General features: G+C 39.6%; 1 protein-coding gene across 7 annotated transcripts in view; it reads right to left on the reverse strand.

The window, feature by feature from the left end:
- The window catches only part of HECTD4 (HECT domain E3 ubiquitin protein ligase 4), a 156,770-nt gene that overhangs the window by 119,035 nt on the left and 16,985 nt on the right, over positions 1-20,750 (reverse strand). For all 7 annotated transcript variants that reach the window (XM_037052132.1, XM_037052130.1, XM_037052131.1 and 4 more), the window contains exon 2: positions 1,096-1,613. In XM_037052132.1, the coding sequence (XP_036908027.1) occupies positions 1,096-1,613 (518 nt within the window). The remainder of the gene's footprint in view (positions 1-1,095; positions 1,614-20,750) is intronic.

The raw sequence follows: 20,750 nt of genomic DNA on the forward strand, positions 1-20,750 counted from the left end.
CAAATCTGTTTGGGCTTGAAACTGTCTTTTGCACATGCAAAAAATAAGCCCATCCAACACAAAGCCTTCACAGGAAACTTATTCAGTACCACCCAATAACGTTTCCAGAATTAAGCTCCTATCTGGATTTCCATCAGCTACTGTCTTCAAGGACCTAAGACTAGGCTATGACACTTTGATCAGGGCAAAGAAACTGACAAGAAATACTAGTGCCATTCTGTCTTAAAAATAGCTTGAGATTCAACCATTTGAAGATCAACTTTGAAACCATAAGAACAGGGGGAGAAGTCTTATAGCTAACAACTTCATAATCCTCCAAGAAGACTTTTCCCACATACTCTTTGCTTTAAAAAAAGGAAAAACCCAATCAAAGAGATGAGCAGATAATGACACTAACCTGTCAGAACATGGTCCTAACTGGTGACATTTGTTAATAAAATTATATAGGTTTCAGGTACACCATTCTATAATACATCATCTCTATATCATTTCCTATTGACAGTGGATCAATAACTTCAACTGATACACAAAGGATAGCACACTATAGTTACATCTTGCTATATACAGAGAGGTCATCCAATTATATTTTAGAGGCAAGCGTCGGGATCCAAAAATATAATTTGTGACCAAGTCTGTGTGACAGAGTCCAGGTGAGCAATAACCCACTCACTCACTGATATACTCCTTACAGACACTCATGAAATAAATTAAAAGCTCTACAAAGGTTTTAACTTTCCTTCCAGAAGAAACACAGAAAGAACCTCCCCCACCAACTACCTGATGTAAAACACTCATCACCTAAAGGGGTGAGATAATGGCAAGGGTTGATTTTCCATTTCAAGCTGTTTAAGCTGTTCTCATGGCATAGCAGAAAGAGAAAACTTGAACTTGGGTTCTAGCTCAGGCTGCTGGTGCCAAGTTTTGGTGAGAAGTATCTCATGCACCGTCAAGGCTGTGAAGTTCAATACTGAAAACAAAGAAGGACTTCTGAGTATTAAAACTCCCACCAAATATGCTGGCACTCAGTCACTCACCCAACCCAGGCAGCAGCAGCCAGTCAGAAGGTCAGCAAGTGGAACATTTGATTTTCCTTACCTGGCACATGCCAGAGCCACCAGGGCAGCAGCAGCATTTTCTTTTTGCTTATGTGGGATGTGTCGGCCTGTGTCTGAAGTCTCCTCTAGCCAAGAGCACAGCAAAGTTTCAATCCCATTGAGACAGTCAGCAGGCTCCTTGGTCAAGCTCAAAGGCTGGCAGTCGCGAAGGCAGTTCAATAGCACCTCAGCAGTAATGTTACAGAGAGAGGGGTCTGTTCTACTCTGGGACTGAATAAGGGGAAAGACCAGCAGGAGCCCCATCCGTGAGGTGAAGGGAGCTTGCTCAGGCTGCTGCAACAAGCCCTGGCGTTTGAGCAGGGCCAAAGTTTCTTCATCACCAGAACTTTCCCTTTCATGCTGTTCTTCCAAGGCCAGCTGGCGCTGGGCATTCCACAGTCCCCGCAAGGCATTCAGGCGGTATTCCAGTAGGCGGGCGTAGGCGTTGCTCTGATTACCGCAGACAGAGCGCAAACGTTCTGCTAATTCCATGGGGTTCTTGGTCTCAAATGTTAAAATCTAACAAACGAAGCAACAGAGAGAAAGTTGTTATGTACTGCTTTCACCTATGGGAGCAGATAATATCCAAAGGTATCTAAAAATGGTCCACATCATGAATTATTTTAATTGCAACCGAATACACAAACATGTGCTGTAAAGTCAGATATTTGCTGATGGAGATTTTTCCTCCTGACATTTCTGCTAATACTCATATTAAATATGGGATTAGACCTAATTGAAAGAATGCAAATCATAAAAATAGTTCAGTGTGGAAGTCAGAAATTAATTCCAGTAATTCATTTTAGAAAATAGAAGTATAAATCTATGTTAAATGCTCTTGAGTTAAAATGTAAGTCTCTAATTCTTATTGCAAGGTGCTTTTTATCTTCAAAATCTAATATACCTATTAGTAAATGATTGTTTATCACCCTTTGATTTTGAAGAACACTCCATCTTTACTACTGCTAGTCATTATTTCAGTTGGTGACCTGGTATAGCTTTATCCAGTTCATAGTGGTGGAGGAATTACCACTACTTTCTTGCCAAAACATACAAGTATTCGAAAGCCTCCTCTAGATTTTCAGCAGCTGGTGGAATAAAAACATTAAATATTCTATCAACTAAGAAAGAAGCCAGCTATCAAGAAAAAGAAACAAAATAAGTCTATGACGCAAAGAATTCATGCATAGAAATACGACCAGGTTAAAGTGAACAGACAATTGCAACAACAAATAAAGGGAGTCCCTCTAGGAGCAAACCCATGCAACAGACCACCAGGCGCCAGAGGTATCTGGTTCTCAGTATACCACAAAGTCAGGGTTTGAAATAAAAGCAAAGAATATTCCGTTAAGTCCTTGATACTGACATTTTAAAACATCATAGTTCGCTTTATTTCTCTCACAAACCTGTAAAATACTTTTTTTTACCTCCAATTTTGCCCTTAAGAACTGTTACCCCAATAAAAGAACAAGAACTTCCAGGGTGATGTAAACTGTAGGTATCACTGCATATAGCTCTATTGCAAGTCATATTATTAATAATTAAAACTTGGGCCCTGGCTGGTGTGGCTAAGTGGATTGTGCGCCGGCTTGAGAACTGAGAGGTTGCTGGTTCTATTCTCAGTCAAGGCATGTACCTGGGTTGCAGGTTCGGTCCCCAGTTGAGGACGTGTGAGAGGCAACCAATAGATGTTTCTCTGCCTCTTTTTCCCTCCCTTCTCCTCTCTCTGAAAATAAATTAAAAATCTAAAAAAATAAAAATAAAACTAGGGCCATTTTTACTTAGTTTTTAATACAGATAATGACTAAATGTTCTTCACCATCAAGTCATACAAAACTATTTTCCTACTTTTCGTTGAGATTCATCAAACACAAATTACCCTTTTGGTTATTTTCACATGGCAGTAGATAAAATAACTCAAATTCCTTAAAAGATGATCACTTTTTGAGGTCAATCAAACACCTTGAGCCTATGCTCATATCCAAAGAAACAGGCTGCCCTTTTCTCTTTTTTTTAAGGATCTCCCCACCTACCATTCCCCAAATCAGCAACTAGCTTCCACTATGATGATCAACAATGAAAAACTGAGATGTATTTGAATGTTGTAAAGAGAAAAAAAAAAATCACAATTTAAAATTTTATCACCTTCCCAGTTATGAACATCTAAGCAAATAAGAAATGGCTGCATTTTTTAAAAAGCTTTCCAAAATTGATTTAGTGATCTTCACCCAACAGCCCTTTGATATAAAATTCATGTGTTCCACATACAATTTTATTTATGGTGCAATGACCATCTACTTAAGTTACATGAAGCAACTACTAAAAATTTCAATACGGGGTTTTATTAGACTCAAGAATCAAAGACCATAAAAAAAAAACAGTAACTAAAAAAATCCAAAGAACTTAGTAACATTAAACCCAGCTATTTATTTTTATTATCTCAAACATAGTGCTTCTGAAATACGGTATTTCATAGTTCATAAAATAATGTGTATGGCAGAATCTGTAGCTAACTCTGAATATTGAGAGTAGCTAAAAAAAACTATGTAATATACTTTGGCATTTTTCTGATGATTCTATTTTTATAAGTACTTCAGTTATATTTTTAACATTCGATTTGAAAGACAAAAATTCTGAAACAATGTGAGTTATAATTAACCAAATATTATGTAACATACACACTTAAGTGACTGTTCTGTTTATTGATTTAGCAGTATCTAACGCACATTATGTTTTAAAAGTCCATTAGACTACTCAGCATTATCCATTTCAATGGCCCTTATGAACACTAAGTAGTGACCGCTATGCTGCCACTTTTTTAGAATTCTGAACTTTGAAGGTCATGGCCTAAAATCATTTTATAAAGACATCATACCTTCAGGTTTTAGTAAGTCAGCTCTGGAAGATCTATTCTGGTCCTTATGAATATTAAATGATTTCTCCTCATATAAATCCTTAGTAATCACTCTTGACCAAGAAGATAAAAGACCAAAATGTCATTATAAAATTAATATTCTTTTATTTTAAAAAGAGAAAAGTTATTTAAGGAAAAGGGAAGATCCCTGTCACCCTTAATCAGAAGGAAGAGTCACTGACTGTACTTTAGAGATAATGCTGAAGGCACCCCAATTAAGGGAGTGACTTTCAAAGTAACTCATACCCTTAATGTAACTGTATCATAGATGACACGTGTTTTTAAACCAAGACAACAATCATTCTGGAAAGCCAATAAAAGGTAAGCAAAATATTCCTTGCCAGCCAAATCTGATATAAGAACACAGATAAAGTTCCTCCAAAGGGTCAAGTAAAAAGCTAAAAGCTATATTAAGTCTACTTCTGAGAGAAATAGAAAGTAATCCCATTTCTAAAAATTTACTCTAAAGAAATGTTCCAGAAATAAAAAATACACAAAGGTGTTTACTGCAGTCCTATTATAGTGGAAAAAGTACAAGCAATCTCAATGTCCAAAAGAGAAGTGTACCTGTTTGATTAAATTACAACATCACAATGGAATATTATGAAAGAACTGAAAAAAAATTAGCTAGACAGCCAAAATAAAAAGCAGTATAAAATTGTATATACCCTACAATAGGACTGTGTAAAATATGGTTGTTCAAGTTTGAAATGTCATTAGTAATTATGGTAAGAGAATCATAGAAGAGTCCCTATTAAAAAAAAGAAACAGTAATTCATTACTGGAATTAATTCCAGTAATTCATTTCAGAAACTAGAAGTATAAATCTATGTTAAATGCTCTTGAGTTAAAATGTAAGTCTCTAATTCTTATTGCCAGGTGGTTTTTATCTTCATCGATAAAGACAACAGTTTGTGTTTAAGAAAAGCACTCACAACTAGAGCTGATGTTCTTCACAGGCAGACACTGTCTTCAAGTAACTGGTAGTCAAATCGTGACACAGTTGGTACATTTAAAATTGGGGGGACAGATCTGCCTTCCTGAAATCGCCTCTCTAGTTCCATCTGTCATACTTTGGCAGCGATGTGTCTCAGCGTAGGGCTGACTGTAGTCCTGATTAGGAGGCAAGGCTGGGCGGTGGGATGGGGAAGACCACCATAGATGGTGGGAACTATCAATGAACAATAAAACCTTTCACTCTCCCAGAATAAATCATATTTAAAACTCAGAATCACTGTAGCTCCAAATAGATGAATGATATCACTAATGTACCTAGTATGGTACATTACCGATTCAATTCATCACATGAACCTTTCAGTATAAAAGGCATTTATACCTGGATTATTTCAAAGCAGATCAACTGACCAGACTTTCAACCCCAATACAAAACTTTTCAGTAAAGGATGTAGAATAACGAACCCCTCTCAAATGTTAGAGTGGATTTTTAAACCCTCTTATAGATTTTCCTACCATTTTTCACACTATGAAGATGGCAATCATGGCCAAATTGAATTGCATATGGCAGTTCAAAGACAATCAGAAAGATCTTATGTGAATCAAGTAAATGAATTGTGAATGGACGGATGGAACTCTATCTCTAATACGAAAGCCTATATCAAGAGTGAGTCACTTATCAATTAAATGAGACCCTGAAGTTACATGTCCTTATCCAAGCTTGGAAATGAGTGTCCATTCAAATTCTCTTTTAACATGTTTTTTAAAAAAAGTCTTTAACTTAACTGATAACCAAGATCAAGTTTCACACTTTAATTCATAAATTTTAGCCCATAGCTTGGTGCCAAAACTAGGAGTGACCCTGACTTGTTACCAGATTATTCAGCTTTGGCTGAGCCCTGTCAAACTTTCTCCAACACGTGGTTATTTTTCTCAGACCTTCACACAACTGCTGTGGATAGCAGGGTTGTTAGAACTGTGAGAACTCAACATATGAGAGATCACTGTTCAAATTCTTTTCGCATGACAATTCCACCTTGTCCTGACCTCTGCCTAATTTTCATCTTTTGTCATGTTCCCAGTCTAAATCCTACCTGTCTTTCAAAACTCAGCTCTACCACCTACTTTGAGAAATTCCAATTTCCTCTTTCTCTCTTCCACTTTCCAGAATTAACTTCTCCATGCTTCCATCGTATCTAGTACATATCTCTATCAGCTGATCAGCCAAAAACTGTAAGAAAAAATGTCCTCTGCCCTGGCTGGTGTGTTGCAGCAGACTGAGCACCAGACTGTGAACCAAGAGGTTGCCAGTTCAATTCCCAGCCTCGGTACATGACTGGGTTACAGGCCAGGTCCCAGTTGGGGGCATGTGAGAGGCAACCAATCAACACATTGATGTTTCTTTCTCCCTCCCTTCCCCTCTTTCCTAAGGGGAAAAAAAAAGTCTTCTCCCATCCAGTACTAACCAGGACCAACCCTGCTTAGCTTCTGAGATCAGACGAGATCGGGCATGTTCAGGGTGGTATGGCTGTAGATGGAAAAAAAAAGTCTTCTGTTTCAATAAGAATATATTGATGATTAGTTTTTAATAAATGATGTACATTAAGGAACAAACAATGAAGGCTACGCTAAGTGAAATAAGGAAATGCAAGTAATGTACGAAACAGTTCTTGAAAGTTGACTCATGGAATCAAACCCATACCTAAAAATCTCTCCATGGTATTAAGTCATTTTTTCACCAACATAAAATCTTGACAGAACCACACAGATCATCGTCCTATGCCTAGCAGTCAAAAGCATAACATTTAAGGACTTCTGGCCAAGATGGAGGCGTAGGCAGACACACTGTGCCTCCTTGCACAACCAAAAGAAAGACAACAACAATTTAAAAACAAAAAGCAACCGAAACTGACAGAAAATTGAACTGTATGGAAGTCCGACAACCAAGGAGTTTAAGAAGACACATCCATCCAGACCGGATGGTAGGAGGGGCAGAGTCGGGTGGCCAGGCAGAGAGGACTCATGGCGAGGCTGTGGCTGGCGGACCCAGCAAGGCGGCGGATTGTGGAGGGGTGCAGCACACAGGCTGCTGGTGGACTGGGTGGTCTCATACTCATGCGCAGATAAACCAGGTGAAACTGGGGAGTGAGACCGCGCAACCCAGGGCCCCAGTACAGGGGAATAAAGCTTCAAACCACTGACTGAAAACACCTGTGGGGGTTGAGGCAGTGGGAGAAACCCCCAGCATCACAGGAGAGTTCGTTGGAGAGACCCACAGGGTCCTAGAACATACACAAGCCCAGCCACATGGGAATCAGCACCATAAGGACCCAATTTGCTCGTGGGAAGTGGGGGAAGTGACTGAAATCTGAGAGCAGAGCAAGCACCATTGTTCCCTCTCAGACCCCTCCCCCACATACAGCGTCACAACCCAACAACGTAGGTTACCCTGGGGAACACCTAAGGCTCCGCTCCTCACTACATAACTGGTGCTTCAAGACAAAAAAAAATGGCCCAAACGGAAAAACAGATCAGAGCGCCAGAAAAAATAGAACTAAGTGACGAAGAGGTAGCCAACCTATCAGATGCACAGTTCAAAATACTGGTAACAGGATGCTCACAGAATTGGTTGAATTTGGTTGGAAATTAGATGAAACAATGAAGGCTACGCCAAGGGAAATAAGGAAAAATGTACAGGGAACCAATAGTGATGGGAAGGAAACTGGGACTCAAATCAATGGTGTGGACCAGAAGGAAGAAAGAAATCCAATCAGAAAAGAATGAAGAAACAAGAATTCAAAAAAAAGTGAGGAGAGACTTAGAGCCTCCAGGACATCTTTAAACATTCCAACATCCGAATTATAGGGGTACCAGAAGGGGAAGAGGAAGAGCAACACGTGGAAAAGTTATTTGAACAAATACTAAAGGAGACCTTCCCCAATCTGGCAAAGGAAATAGACTGCTAGAAAGACCAGGAAGCTCAGAGAATCCCAAAGAAGTTGGACCAAGGAGGAACACACCAAGCAAGGCACATCGTAATTACATTACCCAAAATTAAAATGAAGGAGAGAATCCTACAAGCAGTGAGATAAAAGGAGACAGTTAGCTACAAAGGAGTTCCCATAAGATTGTCAGCTGATTTCTCAAAAGAGACCTTACAGGCAAGAAGGGGCTAGAAAGAAGTATTCTAAGTCATGAAAGGCAAGGACCTACATCCAAGATTGCTCTATCCAGCAAAGCTTCCATTTAGAATGGAAGGGCAGATAAAGGAGTTCATCATCACAAAGCCATTATTATATGAAATGTTAAAGGGACTTATCTAAAAAATAAGATAAAAAACATGTACAGTAAAATGACAGCAAACTCACAATCATTAACAATCATACCTAAAACAAAAACAAACTAAATGGAGATCACATGGAGGGCTATCAATAGGGGAGTGGGAGAGGGGAGAGGGGGGTAAAGGTACAGAGAATAAGTAGCTTAGATGATGGGTAAAAAATAGACAGGGGAGGGTAAGAATAGTATGGGAAATGTAGAAGCCAAAGAACTTATACGTATGACATAGGACATGAATTAAAGTGGGGGAATGTGGGTGGGAGGGGGTGTGCAGGGTGCAGGGGACTGAAGGGGGGAAATGGGACAACTATAATAGCATAATCAATAAAATATATTTTTAAAAAAAGAATAACATTTAGAGAAAGATGTAGGAATGAACTTCTCCAAATGGTTTAAATACTATTAAATAAATTTTATTAAGAGTATTTAAAGAAAAAAGATATCTCTAAAAAGACTATCTGTTAATTGCTTGAATTACATAGCAACATAGACTACCACAGTGATATATTCAAATGCTTAGCATAAATATACTTTAGTAAATCACGGTGGACAGTTTTAAAATAAAACACATATAAGGAAGGAAATCACACAGCTCTAGTATGTGTAACACCACACTCTCCTGTAATGGGTTTATTTACAGTCTGTTCCCTCTTTAAACTCTGAGTCTTGAAAGGGGAACTCATATCTTATTCATATTTGTGTCAGCAAAGCTTAGCACAGTGTCTGGCACACAAACTTTTGATAACTTAATGAGAAGATACATAAATTCCAAGAATAATTATCTTAGAACAAACATCTGGTCCCCACTGTACATCTGAATAACCCTCTCTCACTTGGACTGACTGTAATTCTGCCTTCTGGAGCAATGGAAAAATATTCTTAATTCTTCCACATAAGCACCTTTTATTATTATTTTTTAATAAAGATTTTATTTATTTATTTATCTTTAGAGGGGAAGGAGAGAGGGAGAGAAAAATCAATGTATGGTTGCCTTTCGTGCGTTCCCTGCTGGGAGTTGGCCTGCAGGGAACTGGCCTGCAACCCAGGCATGTGCCCTGACTGGGAATCGAACCGCAATCCTCTGGTTCGCAGGCCTGTGCTCAATCCACTGAGCTACGCCAGCCAGGGCCAGCACTTTTTAATTAGATGAAGAAAATACCTGTGATAGAAGGAGGAGACACCAGAATAAGAGTTAGGACAGTTCTCAAGCTAGCTGAATATCAGAATTGCTTTGATAGCTTTTTAATACTAATGGAGGTTGGGGAGTTGGGTGAAAAAGGGACAGGGGTTAAGAAGTACAGTATCCAGTCATAGAAACAGTCATGGGGATGTAACATACAGCACAGGGAATATACTCAATACTGTGACAACTATGTATGATGGCAGATGCATACTAGACTTCTCAGTGTACCTGAAACTAATATAATACTGTATGTCAACTGTAATTGAATATTTTTTAATTAAAAAAATACTAAAAAAGTGATGGGGAGAAAGCACAGACAACTTCAACAACAATTTTTAAAAAATGGAAAAAAATACTAATGAGTGGGCCCTGGCTGGTGTAGCTCAGTGGATTGAGTGCGGGCTTGTGAATCAGAGGATCGCGGTTTGATTCCCAGTCAGGGCACATGCCTGGGTTGCAGGCCAGTTCCCTGCAGGCCAACTCCCAGCAGGGGACGCACGAAAGGCAACCATACATTGATGTTTCTCTCCCTCTCTCCTTCCCTTCCCCTCTAAAGATAAATAAATAAAATCTTTAAAAAAAATACTAATGAGTGGGTCCTACTCCAATCAGATTATTTGCAAAGAAGACCTAGGCTTTTTTTTTTTAAACTCCAGAGGTGAAAGCAACGTGCAGCCCAGATTGTGAGTCAGGGGACTAGGATGACTAGCCTCTGCAAATAACTGTTTCCTTGTAGGCATTTTACTTAAACCCTTTAGGTCTGTGTTTCTACATCTGTAAAAATGAGGGTAACACCCGTTTTCATTTTACATAGTTGTTAAGATCAAAGGAAATAATGTACAGAGAATGCTCTGAAAAAGTGGAAACCACTAAACAGTTGTTAGGACATTACAGAAACTTCCTTATTTTAGAGGAGAATAATATCACCACGAAAGAATTTTTCCAGATAATCCTACAGGAGGAAAGACTTCACTAGATAAAAGATAGAGTGCTGGGGGGTGGGGTGAAGGAGACTGGACTTTAACACATGCTTCCTCTGAGCCATCACTGTTTAAAAAATGCTAATGCAATCTTAAACCCTGACCAGTGTGGCTCGGTTGGTTGGGCTTCATTCCGAAAATCAAAAAGGTCACCGGTTCCATTCTCCATCCCAGCACATGCCTGGACTGCAGGTTTAGTCCCTGGTTGCAAGAGGCAACCAATCAATGTTTCTCCTTCCTTCTCCCTCTCTCTCTCTCAAAAAAAAAATGAAAACCTTTAAATATTTGTTTAAATGCTTACCCTTAAGGAACACAACAGGAAATAGAAATTAATCAAATGAGAAAATAGATTTTAAGTTATTTTAATGCCAAATGCAATTTACCTCTAAGGTACAATCACTGTTAATGTGAGCAATATGTTTATCACCAAATAGTACATTTCACGAGACAAGAGTATAATCTGTCTTCTGGGGCTGATGACTAACATCTGTTCCCTCAAAAACGTACGCACAAGTACACTAACTTGCTGAGCAGACGGGTTTAGTTACTGTCCCTCCCCCGTAAAATACTATTTTATCAATGTATGTTTAGCCAAAAAAGATTCTTTAAGATAAGATAGAGTAAAAATAGAAATACACCTAGAATTGGATACCTGAAACCTGTATAATTTTATTAACCAATGTCACCCCCAAAATTCAACTTGAAAAAACAGAAATAGGAAAATTATAGAAATAGAAATAGAAAAAAAATTATAGAAATAGAAATAGAAAAAATAGGAATTAAAGAGCATGCCAATTCATGTAGTGAGTGCCAAAGAATCATAGGGTTATCTTCTGGAGAAGGAAGAGCGTGTGCAGAAAATATTACATTTAGTGGTTGGACGATGAGGCAAGAGAAATTATAATAACACATCTATAGGATATTTATAAATTTAATCTCCTCAATTTCATTTTATAGTATTCAATATCAACATTTTCACCTTACCAGTATCTCTTAATTTTTTTGCATCCTAAACTAAGTTTTTCAAAACTTCCATTAGGTTTTACAGAACTGCTTAGTAAAATCTCCTATTGGTAAAATGCAAAAGTACCAAATGCTGAAAAGAATATGAAAGGTAGAAATTCTTAGACACTTCTGGTGGGAATATAAATTAAACAACAATTGGCATTGTCTGATTAAATTTAAAATTGCCCCAGTTTCCTGTGGCTGCTGTAACAACTCACCACAGACTTAAGTGCCCTGAAACAATAGATTATTTCCCCCCAGTTCTGGAGGCCAGCAGTCCACACTCAGCATCCCTGCACACATCCAAGGTGTTGGCAGGACCGCAGCCCCTCCAGAGGCTCTAGGAGAGTACCCATTTCTGGCTTCTTCCACCCTCTGGCAGCTGCTGTCACTGCACAGCGGGGACTACATCCCCTCGGTCTTGGCCCTTCCTTTTATGCTCTGTGAGCCGTCCCTCTGCCTCTCCTCCATTAAGGAGGAGACACTTGTGATTGAAGTTAGGACCCACCTGATAATCTCCCCAGCTCAGGAGCCTTAATCTAACCATACCTGCAAAGATCCTCTTTCCATATTAGGTAACATTTACAGCTTCCAAGGATTAGGACCTGTTTACAGCCACTGGTCAGCCTACCACATGCACAGGGCCTGCAATCTAGCAATCCACTCCTAGGTAATTCCCTACAGAAACTTGTATAGGAACACCAGGTGACAAGTACGAGAACATTCACAGCAACGCTGGTTATGATAACAAAAAAGCTGGAAACAACTCAGGTATCTACAGGAGATACACAGGAGAATGGCTACACTGTGATGTTGTCAGATAACTGACAATTACATAGCAGTGGAAATAAGTATAGCTACACACATCTACATGGAAGGCTCATATGACACATGTGGGATGACAGAAAATGCAAGTCACGAGAAATACATATGGCACACTACATTTACATAATAAGATCTTAAAACACACAAAACCAAGCTCTATAATGTTTAGGGCTGTGTGCATAATACGATAAAGCAATGAAGAAAAGCAAAAGAAAAATAAAAACAAAATTCAGAATAGTGGTTTCCTACACGGAGAGAAGGAGATTTGGATCATAGAACACACAGAGGGCTTTAAAGGCACTGGTAAGAATCCATTTATTTCTTGACAGGGCGTTGGGGTCACAGAATATTTATATATAATTAATTTTTAAAATATTTTTTAAAGATGGGATAGCTCTTTTTTTTTAAAGATTCTATTTATTAATCTTTAGAGGGGAAGGGAAGGAGAGAGGGAGAGAAATATCAATGTATGGTTGCCTCTCGTGAGTCCCCTGCTGGGAACTGGCCCGCAACCCAGGCATGTTTCCTGACTGGGAATCGAACCACGATCATGTGGTTCGCAGGCCCGCGCTCTATCCACTGAGCTACACCAGCCAGGGCAATTTTTATTTTATTTTATTTTTTAATATATATTTTATTGATTATACCATTACAGTTGTTCTATTCCCCCCTTCATTCCCCTCTACCCGGCACACCCCCTCCCCCACCATTCCCCGCCTTTAGTTTATGACCACGTGTCTCAGGTTCTTTAGATTCTATATTTCCCCTACTATTCTTGCCCTCCATTCTATTTTCTACCTACTGTCTATGCTACTTATTCTCTGCACCTTCTCCCCCATTCTCCTCCTCCCACTCCCCTGGTGCTAACCCTCCATGTGTTGTTCTTCATTTCTATGGTTCCACTCCTGATCTAGCTGCCCTCTTGGTTTGCTTTTGTTTTAGGTGTGGTTGTTAATAATTGTGAGTTTGCTGTCCTTTCCTGTTCATATTTTTAATCTTCTTTTTCTTATATAAGTCCCTTTAGCATTTCATATAATAAGGGCTTGGTGATGATGAACTCCTTGAACTTGACCTTATCTGAGAAGCACTTTATCTGTCCCCCCATTCTAAACGGAAGCTTTGCTGGATAAAGCAATCTTGGTTGTAGGTCTTTGGATTTCATGACTTGGAATACTTCCTTCCAGCCCCTTCTTGCCTGGAAGGTCTCTTTTGAGAAATCCGCTGACAGTCTGATGGGAACTCCTTTGTAGGTGACTGTCCCCTTATCTCTTGCTGCTTCTAGGATTCTCTCCTTCATTTTGGTCTTGGCTAATGTAATTATGATGTGCCTTGGTGTGTTCCTTCTTGGGTTCAACTTCTTTGGGACTCTCTGAGCTTCCTGGATTTCCTGGAAGTCTATTTCCTTTGCCAGACTGGGGAAGTTCTCCTTTATTATTTGTTCAAATAAGTTTTCCACTCACAGCTGTTTCTTTTCCCCTTCTGGTACCCCTGTAATTCAAATGTTGGAACATTTAAAGATGTCCTGGAGGTTCCTAAGCCTCTCCTCATTTTTTTGAATTCTTGTTTCTTCATTCTTTTCTGATTGGATGTTTCTTTCTTCCTTCTGGTCCATTCCATTGATTTGAGTCCCAGTTTCCTTCCCATCACTATTGGTTTCCTGTGCATTTCCCTTAATTTCAATTAGTTTAGCCTTCATATGTTCCTCTAATTTGTGACTATAATCAACCAGTTCTGTGAGCATCCTGATCACCAGTATTTTGAACTGTGCATCTGAGAGGTTCACTATTTCCTGGTTGCTTAGAGTTTTTGGCTCTGGGGCTTTGAGTTCTTCTTGAGCCATATTTTGGACTGTTTGTGTCTGTTATGTATAAGGAGCAGAGCCCTAGGTGTTCACCAGAGCAGGGCAACTCAGTCGCTGGGTTGTGACCCTGTACTTGGGGGCGGGGTCAAAGGAAAGCAATGGTGGTCCCATCTGCCGCCACCGGTGAGGCCACAGCTGCCACTGTCGCCAGGGCCTGCGCGTTCCGTCCTACTGTGTGTGACCACGATCAGCCCTCTGCCGCTGGGTTCGCCCTCTGGGGCCTGTGCGGTCAGTCTCACTGCTCACTCTGCTGGTTTATCTGCACGGGAATGTGTGACCATGGTCAGCCTGTCCCACACCCTCCCTGGGTCTACGCTGCTACCCCGGTTGCCTGTGTGCCTGGGTCGAGGAATCTTTCCTGCCCAACCGGGCTCCGCTGCTGGCTCCACCCCTCTTACCAGTTCTGGTTGAATGGTTCATTGTTGTCAGACTTCCATATAGTTCAATTTTCTGTTCTTTGGCTGTGTCTTTGTTTACTAAACCTTTGTTTTATTCAAACTTGGTTGTGGGAGAAGGTATAGTGTTTCCACCTACTCCTCCATCTTGGCAGAAGTCTCCCAATTTTTAAAATATTTTATGTATTTTACTTTTAGACAGGGGGGAAGAGAGGGAGAAAGAGAGGCAGAGAAACATTAATGTGTGGTTGTCTCTAGCACGCCCCCTACTGAGCACCTGGCCTGCAACCCAGGCAACGTTCCCTGACTGGAAATCAAACTGGCAAACGTTTAATTAGCAGGCTGGTGCTCAATCCACTCAACCACACCAGCCAGGGCAATTTATTTATATTTGTATATTCAAAAGTTCTACCCAAAACATATACACCTTACATGTATGTTTTTAATGTATTATACTCATATAATATTAATTAAAATATTGTAATTCCTATTATTATTCCAGCCCTAAAAAGCAGACCAAGATCATTATCCCTGCTATTGATAAGCACTTACTGATTTCTCTAGAAATAGCATTACTGTAAAATGAAAGTATTCCCAGTGTATGGTGTGAATAGCTCAAGGGCTGCATATTTTTAGGAACAGCGTGAGCTGATGCGCAAACTTAGCTTTGGGTGATGCTGTAGCTGCATCTGCCTCTGGAAAGAGCTGCTGGTTGTCTAGGGAGATGAATGCCTAGGCAGGCGCCCTGAAAGGTGGAGGGGATGGGAGGATGGACAGAGGCTGCCTCCCAGAGGATATTTGGCAGTGCCTAGAAACATTTTGGTTGTCACAAGTATAGAAGTGCTACTGGCAACTAGTGGGTAGAGGTCAGGGATACTGCTAAACATCCTCCAATGCACAGGAAGTCCTCACAAGAGAACCCATCCAGCAGCGGTTGAGAAACCCTGCTCTGTGGCAACCCCTCGGCTGGAAGCGCTCACGAAGCCTGTGCACTGCCATCGGACATTACCTGTGATGAGCCAACCTCCCATAAGGGATACAGAGAGCCCCGTGTGCAAAACTTTTGGGGCCTCAGAACTATGCACAGGAGGGATTCTATTCATATGCTCAATTAAAATACAAGTTCTACAGATAATTATTATGCACCAGAGGGTTTTGATAGATCGTAATCTCCTCAAAGGTACAGACTTTGATTCATTCATCTTTATTTTACCTTCTGCACTAAAAATCTCAGTATGCTTTGAATTGTTTCTGCTGAAATAAGGCACAGATCACAACACCTGGCATGTAGTAAATACTCATAATGTCAGTTAATATTATTTGAAAAAAATCTTTTTCAAATTTTCAAATCTTTTCAAATTAAAGTCACTAAAACACAAATTTATTTCAAACTCTAGCAATAAAGCTTACAACTTTGCCTATTTTTCCCGAAAGGTATCCCATGCACCAGAGAACCTGACACATAATAGGGCTCAGTAAATATTTATTAAATGAGTGAACGACTAAAACTGCTTCCTGATAGTGCACTTGCATGCCCCTCCCCTCCCCGCCAAGAAAACAAAACAAACAAAACAACAGAAAGCAATAGGTACAATACAACGAGGCACCAGGTCCAAACGCACTCCCAGGTGCTCCTCCTTGAGATGCCCAACCTCATCTTCTAGTCAACATGAACGAGAAAGCTGAAATTAGCATCATGCCTACACTGGTAAGAGGCACTGGTAAACCCATGGTCTGTAACTGTTAGGCTGGGTTAGGCAAGAGCATGAATGTGCACCCAGGGACTATTCAGTAAAAGTTACCAATGACCGTGGCTGACCACTAAGCAGTTGTAAGAAACATGAGAAATCCCGCATCTTTTATGTCATTGAATCTTGCCCTTCTCATCAATTCCTGCTCACAGCTGTGCCTGGCTAATTAAAACTGCCTGGAAACCTCGTCTATCACTTTACTGGTTATTTCTTCTACTAAATCAAAAGACTCCACTTTAGAATTCAAATCCATCTGTCTCCCTCAGTCTGCAAAGAACAAATGTTCAGAAAAACTAACCAACTAGCTAAAACTAAATGTACCTTTTCTAGCTAAGACTTCATATGTAGTTGGAGGCAGGGAGCAAGGAGCGCAGAGATAACTAACTATACTAGATATTTAGATCTTCAACTCCCAGTTTAGCAAATCAGGGACAAACCCACATTCTGCATTAAATGACAGATTCTTCATTTCCAAAGAACAAAAGAAAACCAAAACAATCTATTGGTTGAAGCTACTGTCGGGTTTCCAGACAGAGAGAGAAATGACCACTCTGTAACATGAAGCAGGAGCTAAAGCTCTTGTGTTGAGGCTGTCACGGCTCCTGAACTTCTATAGCCTCCGTAACTGTGCTAAGAGTAGCTGGGGGCTTATTGTCCCCAACCATGAACTCAGAGGCTAGGAAAAAAAAGGAGGCAAATGTGTTCAATAACAGCCAGGCTCAATTGCTCCCATTTTTTAAAAATGGGAGAAAAAAAGACATGGAATTTCATATTCCTAAATAAGACCTGTCCTAGTAGAAACAATTTATCAATTATTTGGATTAGTATTTTATATACAGACAAATACAGAAAATAGTGAGGTCCACAACAAACTGGAAAATGCATGTACCTCTTAAAGGCACTGAAATTCATGTATTTTCTAAAATTCTGCATGCCAAACAATATCTATCTGTGGGTTGAATTTGGCCTGACAATAGTTTGTAATCCTGTGGGCCCAGACTCTTTACATCTCATTTTTCATAAATATATAAATAAAATATAGTGTATTTATATTATATTTATATTTTATAAATAAAACATAAAATAAATAAAAATGAAATATAAAAATAAATATATGTAAAATAAATGTTTATGTATTTTATGGGGAGACAAATGCTGAATTAAAAAATTATACATCAATAAAACTAAAAAAACCATCTCTGATGATAAAAGAGTTGGCATCTGTCAAGCAGTTCCCTTTGAGAAGCGAAACTCCAGAATTGGGAATAACTCAGTAATTAAAATTCAAAGCCAGGTAAAATGGAGAATTTACCTGCACATCACTTACCTGCCACTAGCCATCGACATGCACATTGCTATTGGGAATAATACTGGACCCTTAGTGGGTAGAACCTGGAGCTATGACTCACAGCCTTCCTTCTGTTCTGCCACAGTGGAGGCACAGCGCACTCTCCGCAGTCACTGTGCTTTCCCAACCCAGTGATGCTCGGGGCAGAAGGAGAGCGGGCCGCGGCAGGTGTTAAGAACTGCTGATTTAGAACATAAGGACAGTATGTTGGCCCAGGCTGTGTTTGCTCTCATGCCAATTGCTTGCCATATGAACTATAAACACATTCCGTTTAAGTGGATGATGTGTAATAGGACAATATACAGAATTCCCTCCCTGAGCTTTTTCATGCTGTCACCTTATTGGCTCTGCCAAGTCCCTGTCCCAGGCTTGGGCAGAAATAATTCACTTCTTAGTTTGGACAGACCATAGAGATAAAACGGTAGAGCTGAATGTCTTTTAAAGACCAAACATTCTAATTGCAGGTGGAAAATTTTTTTTTATTTATTCAGATCACTGTAGCACAGTGAAAAGTTAGGATTACTTTGATGTTGAGAAATAAACTAGATTAACACAAGAAGTGTTCTACAAAGAGGTACATTTAGAGAAGCATATATTTTATCTGGATGACCATAACTAACCTTTCTATTTTTGTAAATAGAAAGATTTACAGCCTCTAAAGCAAGAGGTAAGAAATGGATCAATTTTATGGTTCAGAGAAATAAACCTCATCAAGTAGACTCTACTATGCCCTTGAAATAGCTTTTACGATGCTCCCGAAAGTTGTATCACACAGCACTGCAGGTCACAGACTTAAAGTCACTAAAACACCAGGCAGAGCACAATCCTGTCTTTGGAATGTGCGCATATATGGTAAGGTTTACACATGAATGTAGGGGTGTGTGTAAATATATGTATTTACAGAGACAGGAAGTTAGGAGAGAAGAGGAACCAGTTCAAAATCTTAATAGTGGGGGAATTATAGTTGATTTTTAACTTCTTTTTTTCTTGTCTTTATTTTCCAAGTTGTATACAATAAGCACAAAATTGCTTTGGAATTGGGGGTAAGGTGAGAGAACAGATAATAATACCATGGGAAAAATACTTGAACTGTAACATTTTATAGGTAAACAAAGCAGGCTGCAATTCAAAAAATAAAATATTTTTACTACTTTTAAAAAATTACATATAGCTCTGGCTGGTGTAGCTCAGTGGATTGAGCTCATGCCTGCGAACCAAAGCATTGCTGGTTCCATTCCCAGGCAGGGCACATGCCTGGGTTGCAGGCCAAGAGGCAACCCATTGATGTTTCTCTCACACATCGATGTTCCTCTTGCTCTTTCTTTCTCCCTTCCACTCTCTCTAAAAATAAATAAATAAGACCTGTAAAAAATAAAAATTATATATAGAGAGACTTGGAAGAAAAACTCACAAGTCAACACTTTGAAAATTTGTTGCATGACATTTTTGTGTCGAGTTACTCTCCAGGGGAGAGTCAAACTGATGGAGATAAGCCCTGCTTCTTGGGGAAGAAGAAATCAAAAGAAACATCTAATTTTACTTATTTCTGGTTATATGAATCTCAGCTTATCCATGCTGAGAACAGATGGCAGAAGTTGGTCTAGAATTCAGCAGCGGCAGGGCAAACGTGGTCAATGGGAAATACAGTCAATTCTTCATTTTAACCTTTCCTAGAAACAGTGCCTGGAATGTTATGGGGTCAAAATGGAGGAGCAAGTGTAGGAGGATTTTATTTTTGGCAAGGGCTGAGGGCAAAGGAGAAAACCAGATTTGATGACAGAAGCCCACTGTGCCCTGACTGGTGTAGATAAGTAGGTTGAGCACTGCCCATTAACCTAGGCCCACTGGTTCAATTCCCAGTCAGGGCACACGATCAGGCCAGATCAATTACAGGCCAGATCCCCAGTTGGGGGCTTGGGGACATGCAAGAGGCAACTGATCAATGTGTCTCGCCCTCTCTTTCTCCCTTCCTTATGCCCTCTCTAAAAATGAAATTTTTAAAAATGTTTAAAAAAAAGAAGCCTACTTATTCTTGAAAAGCAAGAGAGTATTCGAGAATACTTCAAATAATTTTGTATTTCTGGAAAAAGGTTTTGGAAAGGCTATTGGTAATAAAAACACAGCCCTTTTAATTTTGGTATCAAATGCCTTTTTAGACGCAAAACCCAAAATAAGCATGCCATTCTCACAACATGCTGAAAAGCGGATGGTAATGATCATTTCTGAAGAAGCAGTGTACGTTACCAGGGAAAAATGGTTTGTGTAACTCTTCTTGCTTTGATTTCACTGATCAGGGGAGTAGTTCTCCTAAGCCTCCAAGCAGTCTTCTACAAGTGCCAGGACTTGCTTCTCTGAGGTCTAAAGTGCCAATTTTGTTTTTCTTCATTAAGAACATGAAGTCAATGAAGTCAATGAAGTAAAAGAGTCCTTTTTTAATCTCTCAGTATATTTTATCTAATAAACTTTACCCACCAGTGTTCTTGGATGAATTAATTTTTCTGGGCTTCAAAAGAAGCAAACATCTTTAGTGTCCCCTCAAGTGAAGAAGACTTTATTTCAACCTAAGAAAAATAATCCAATTTAAAAAGCTTAAGGCTGTCAGCAAGATACACCCTCAATTGTACTGTTCACATAATCTGCTGTGATTTATGATGCCAATACTTCAGCCACACGTCACACCACCCTTTGTTCTCCTGGTTATTGGACCTTCAGTGAGAGGGCTGGGTCAAGTCTCTTGGCTACATGGCAGCTCAGTCAACTAGAACCAAATACCAAGTTGTAGTTCAATCTACATTAAGGGTCTTTAGTTTCCCTAAGAAAGAGCTCAACTCTGTGTCAGAAATCCAAGTGAGTGTTAATAGCATCATAAATCATCACCTTCATTCATCAGCCACCTCATTTCCTAGTCTAGCCATCACTCAGATCAAGTGAGGGCTTATTTTCTTTACCTTGCAGAACCTGAAAGATCTGAAAGCCAGCTTTCTGTGTAGATCCATCAAGTGGCCAGCTCTTGCTCCCCCCTCCTGACTTGGTTTATATGTGTCTACAAAGAATTCCAATCTCTTCCTTCCAAAGTAACACAAGCTTACTGTAAGAACAGA

Source organism: Sturnira hondurensis, unplaced genomic scaffold (genome assembly GCF_014824575.4).
Source record: "Sturnira hondurensis isolate 20B ecotype Veracruz unplaced genomic scaffold, ASM1482457v3 Scaffold0007406, whole genome shotgun sequence".
NCBI lineage: Eukaryota > Metazoa > Chordata > Mammalia > Chiroptera > Phyllostomidae > Sturnira > Sturnira hondurensis.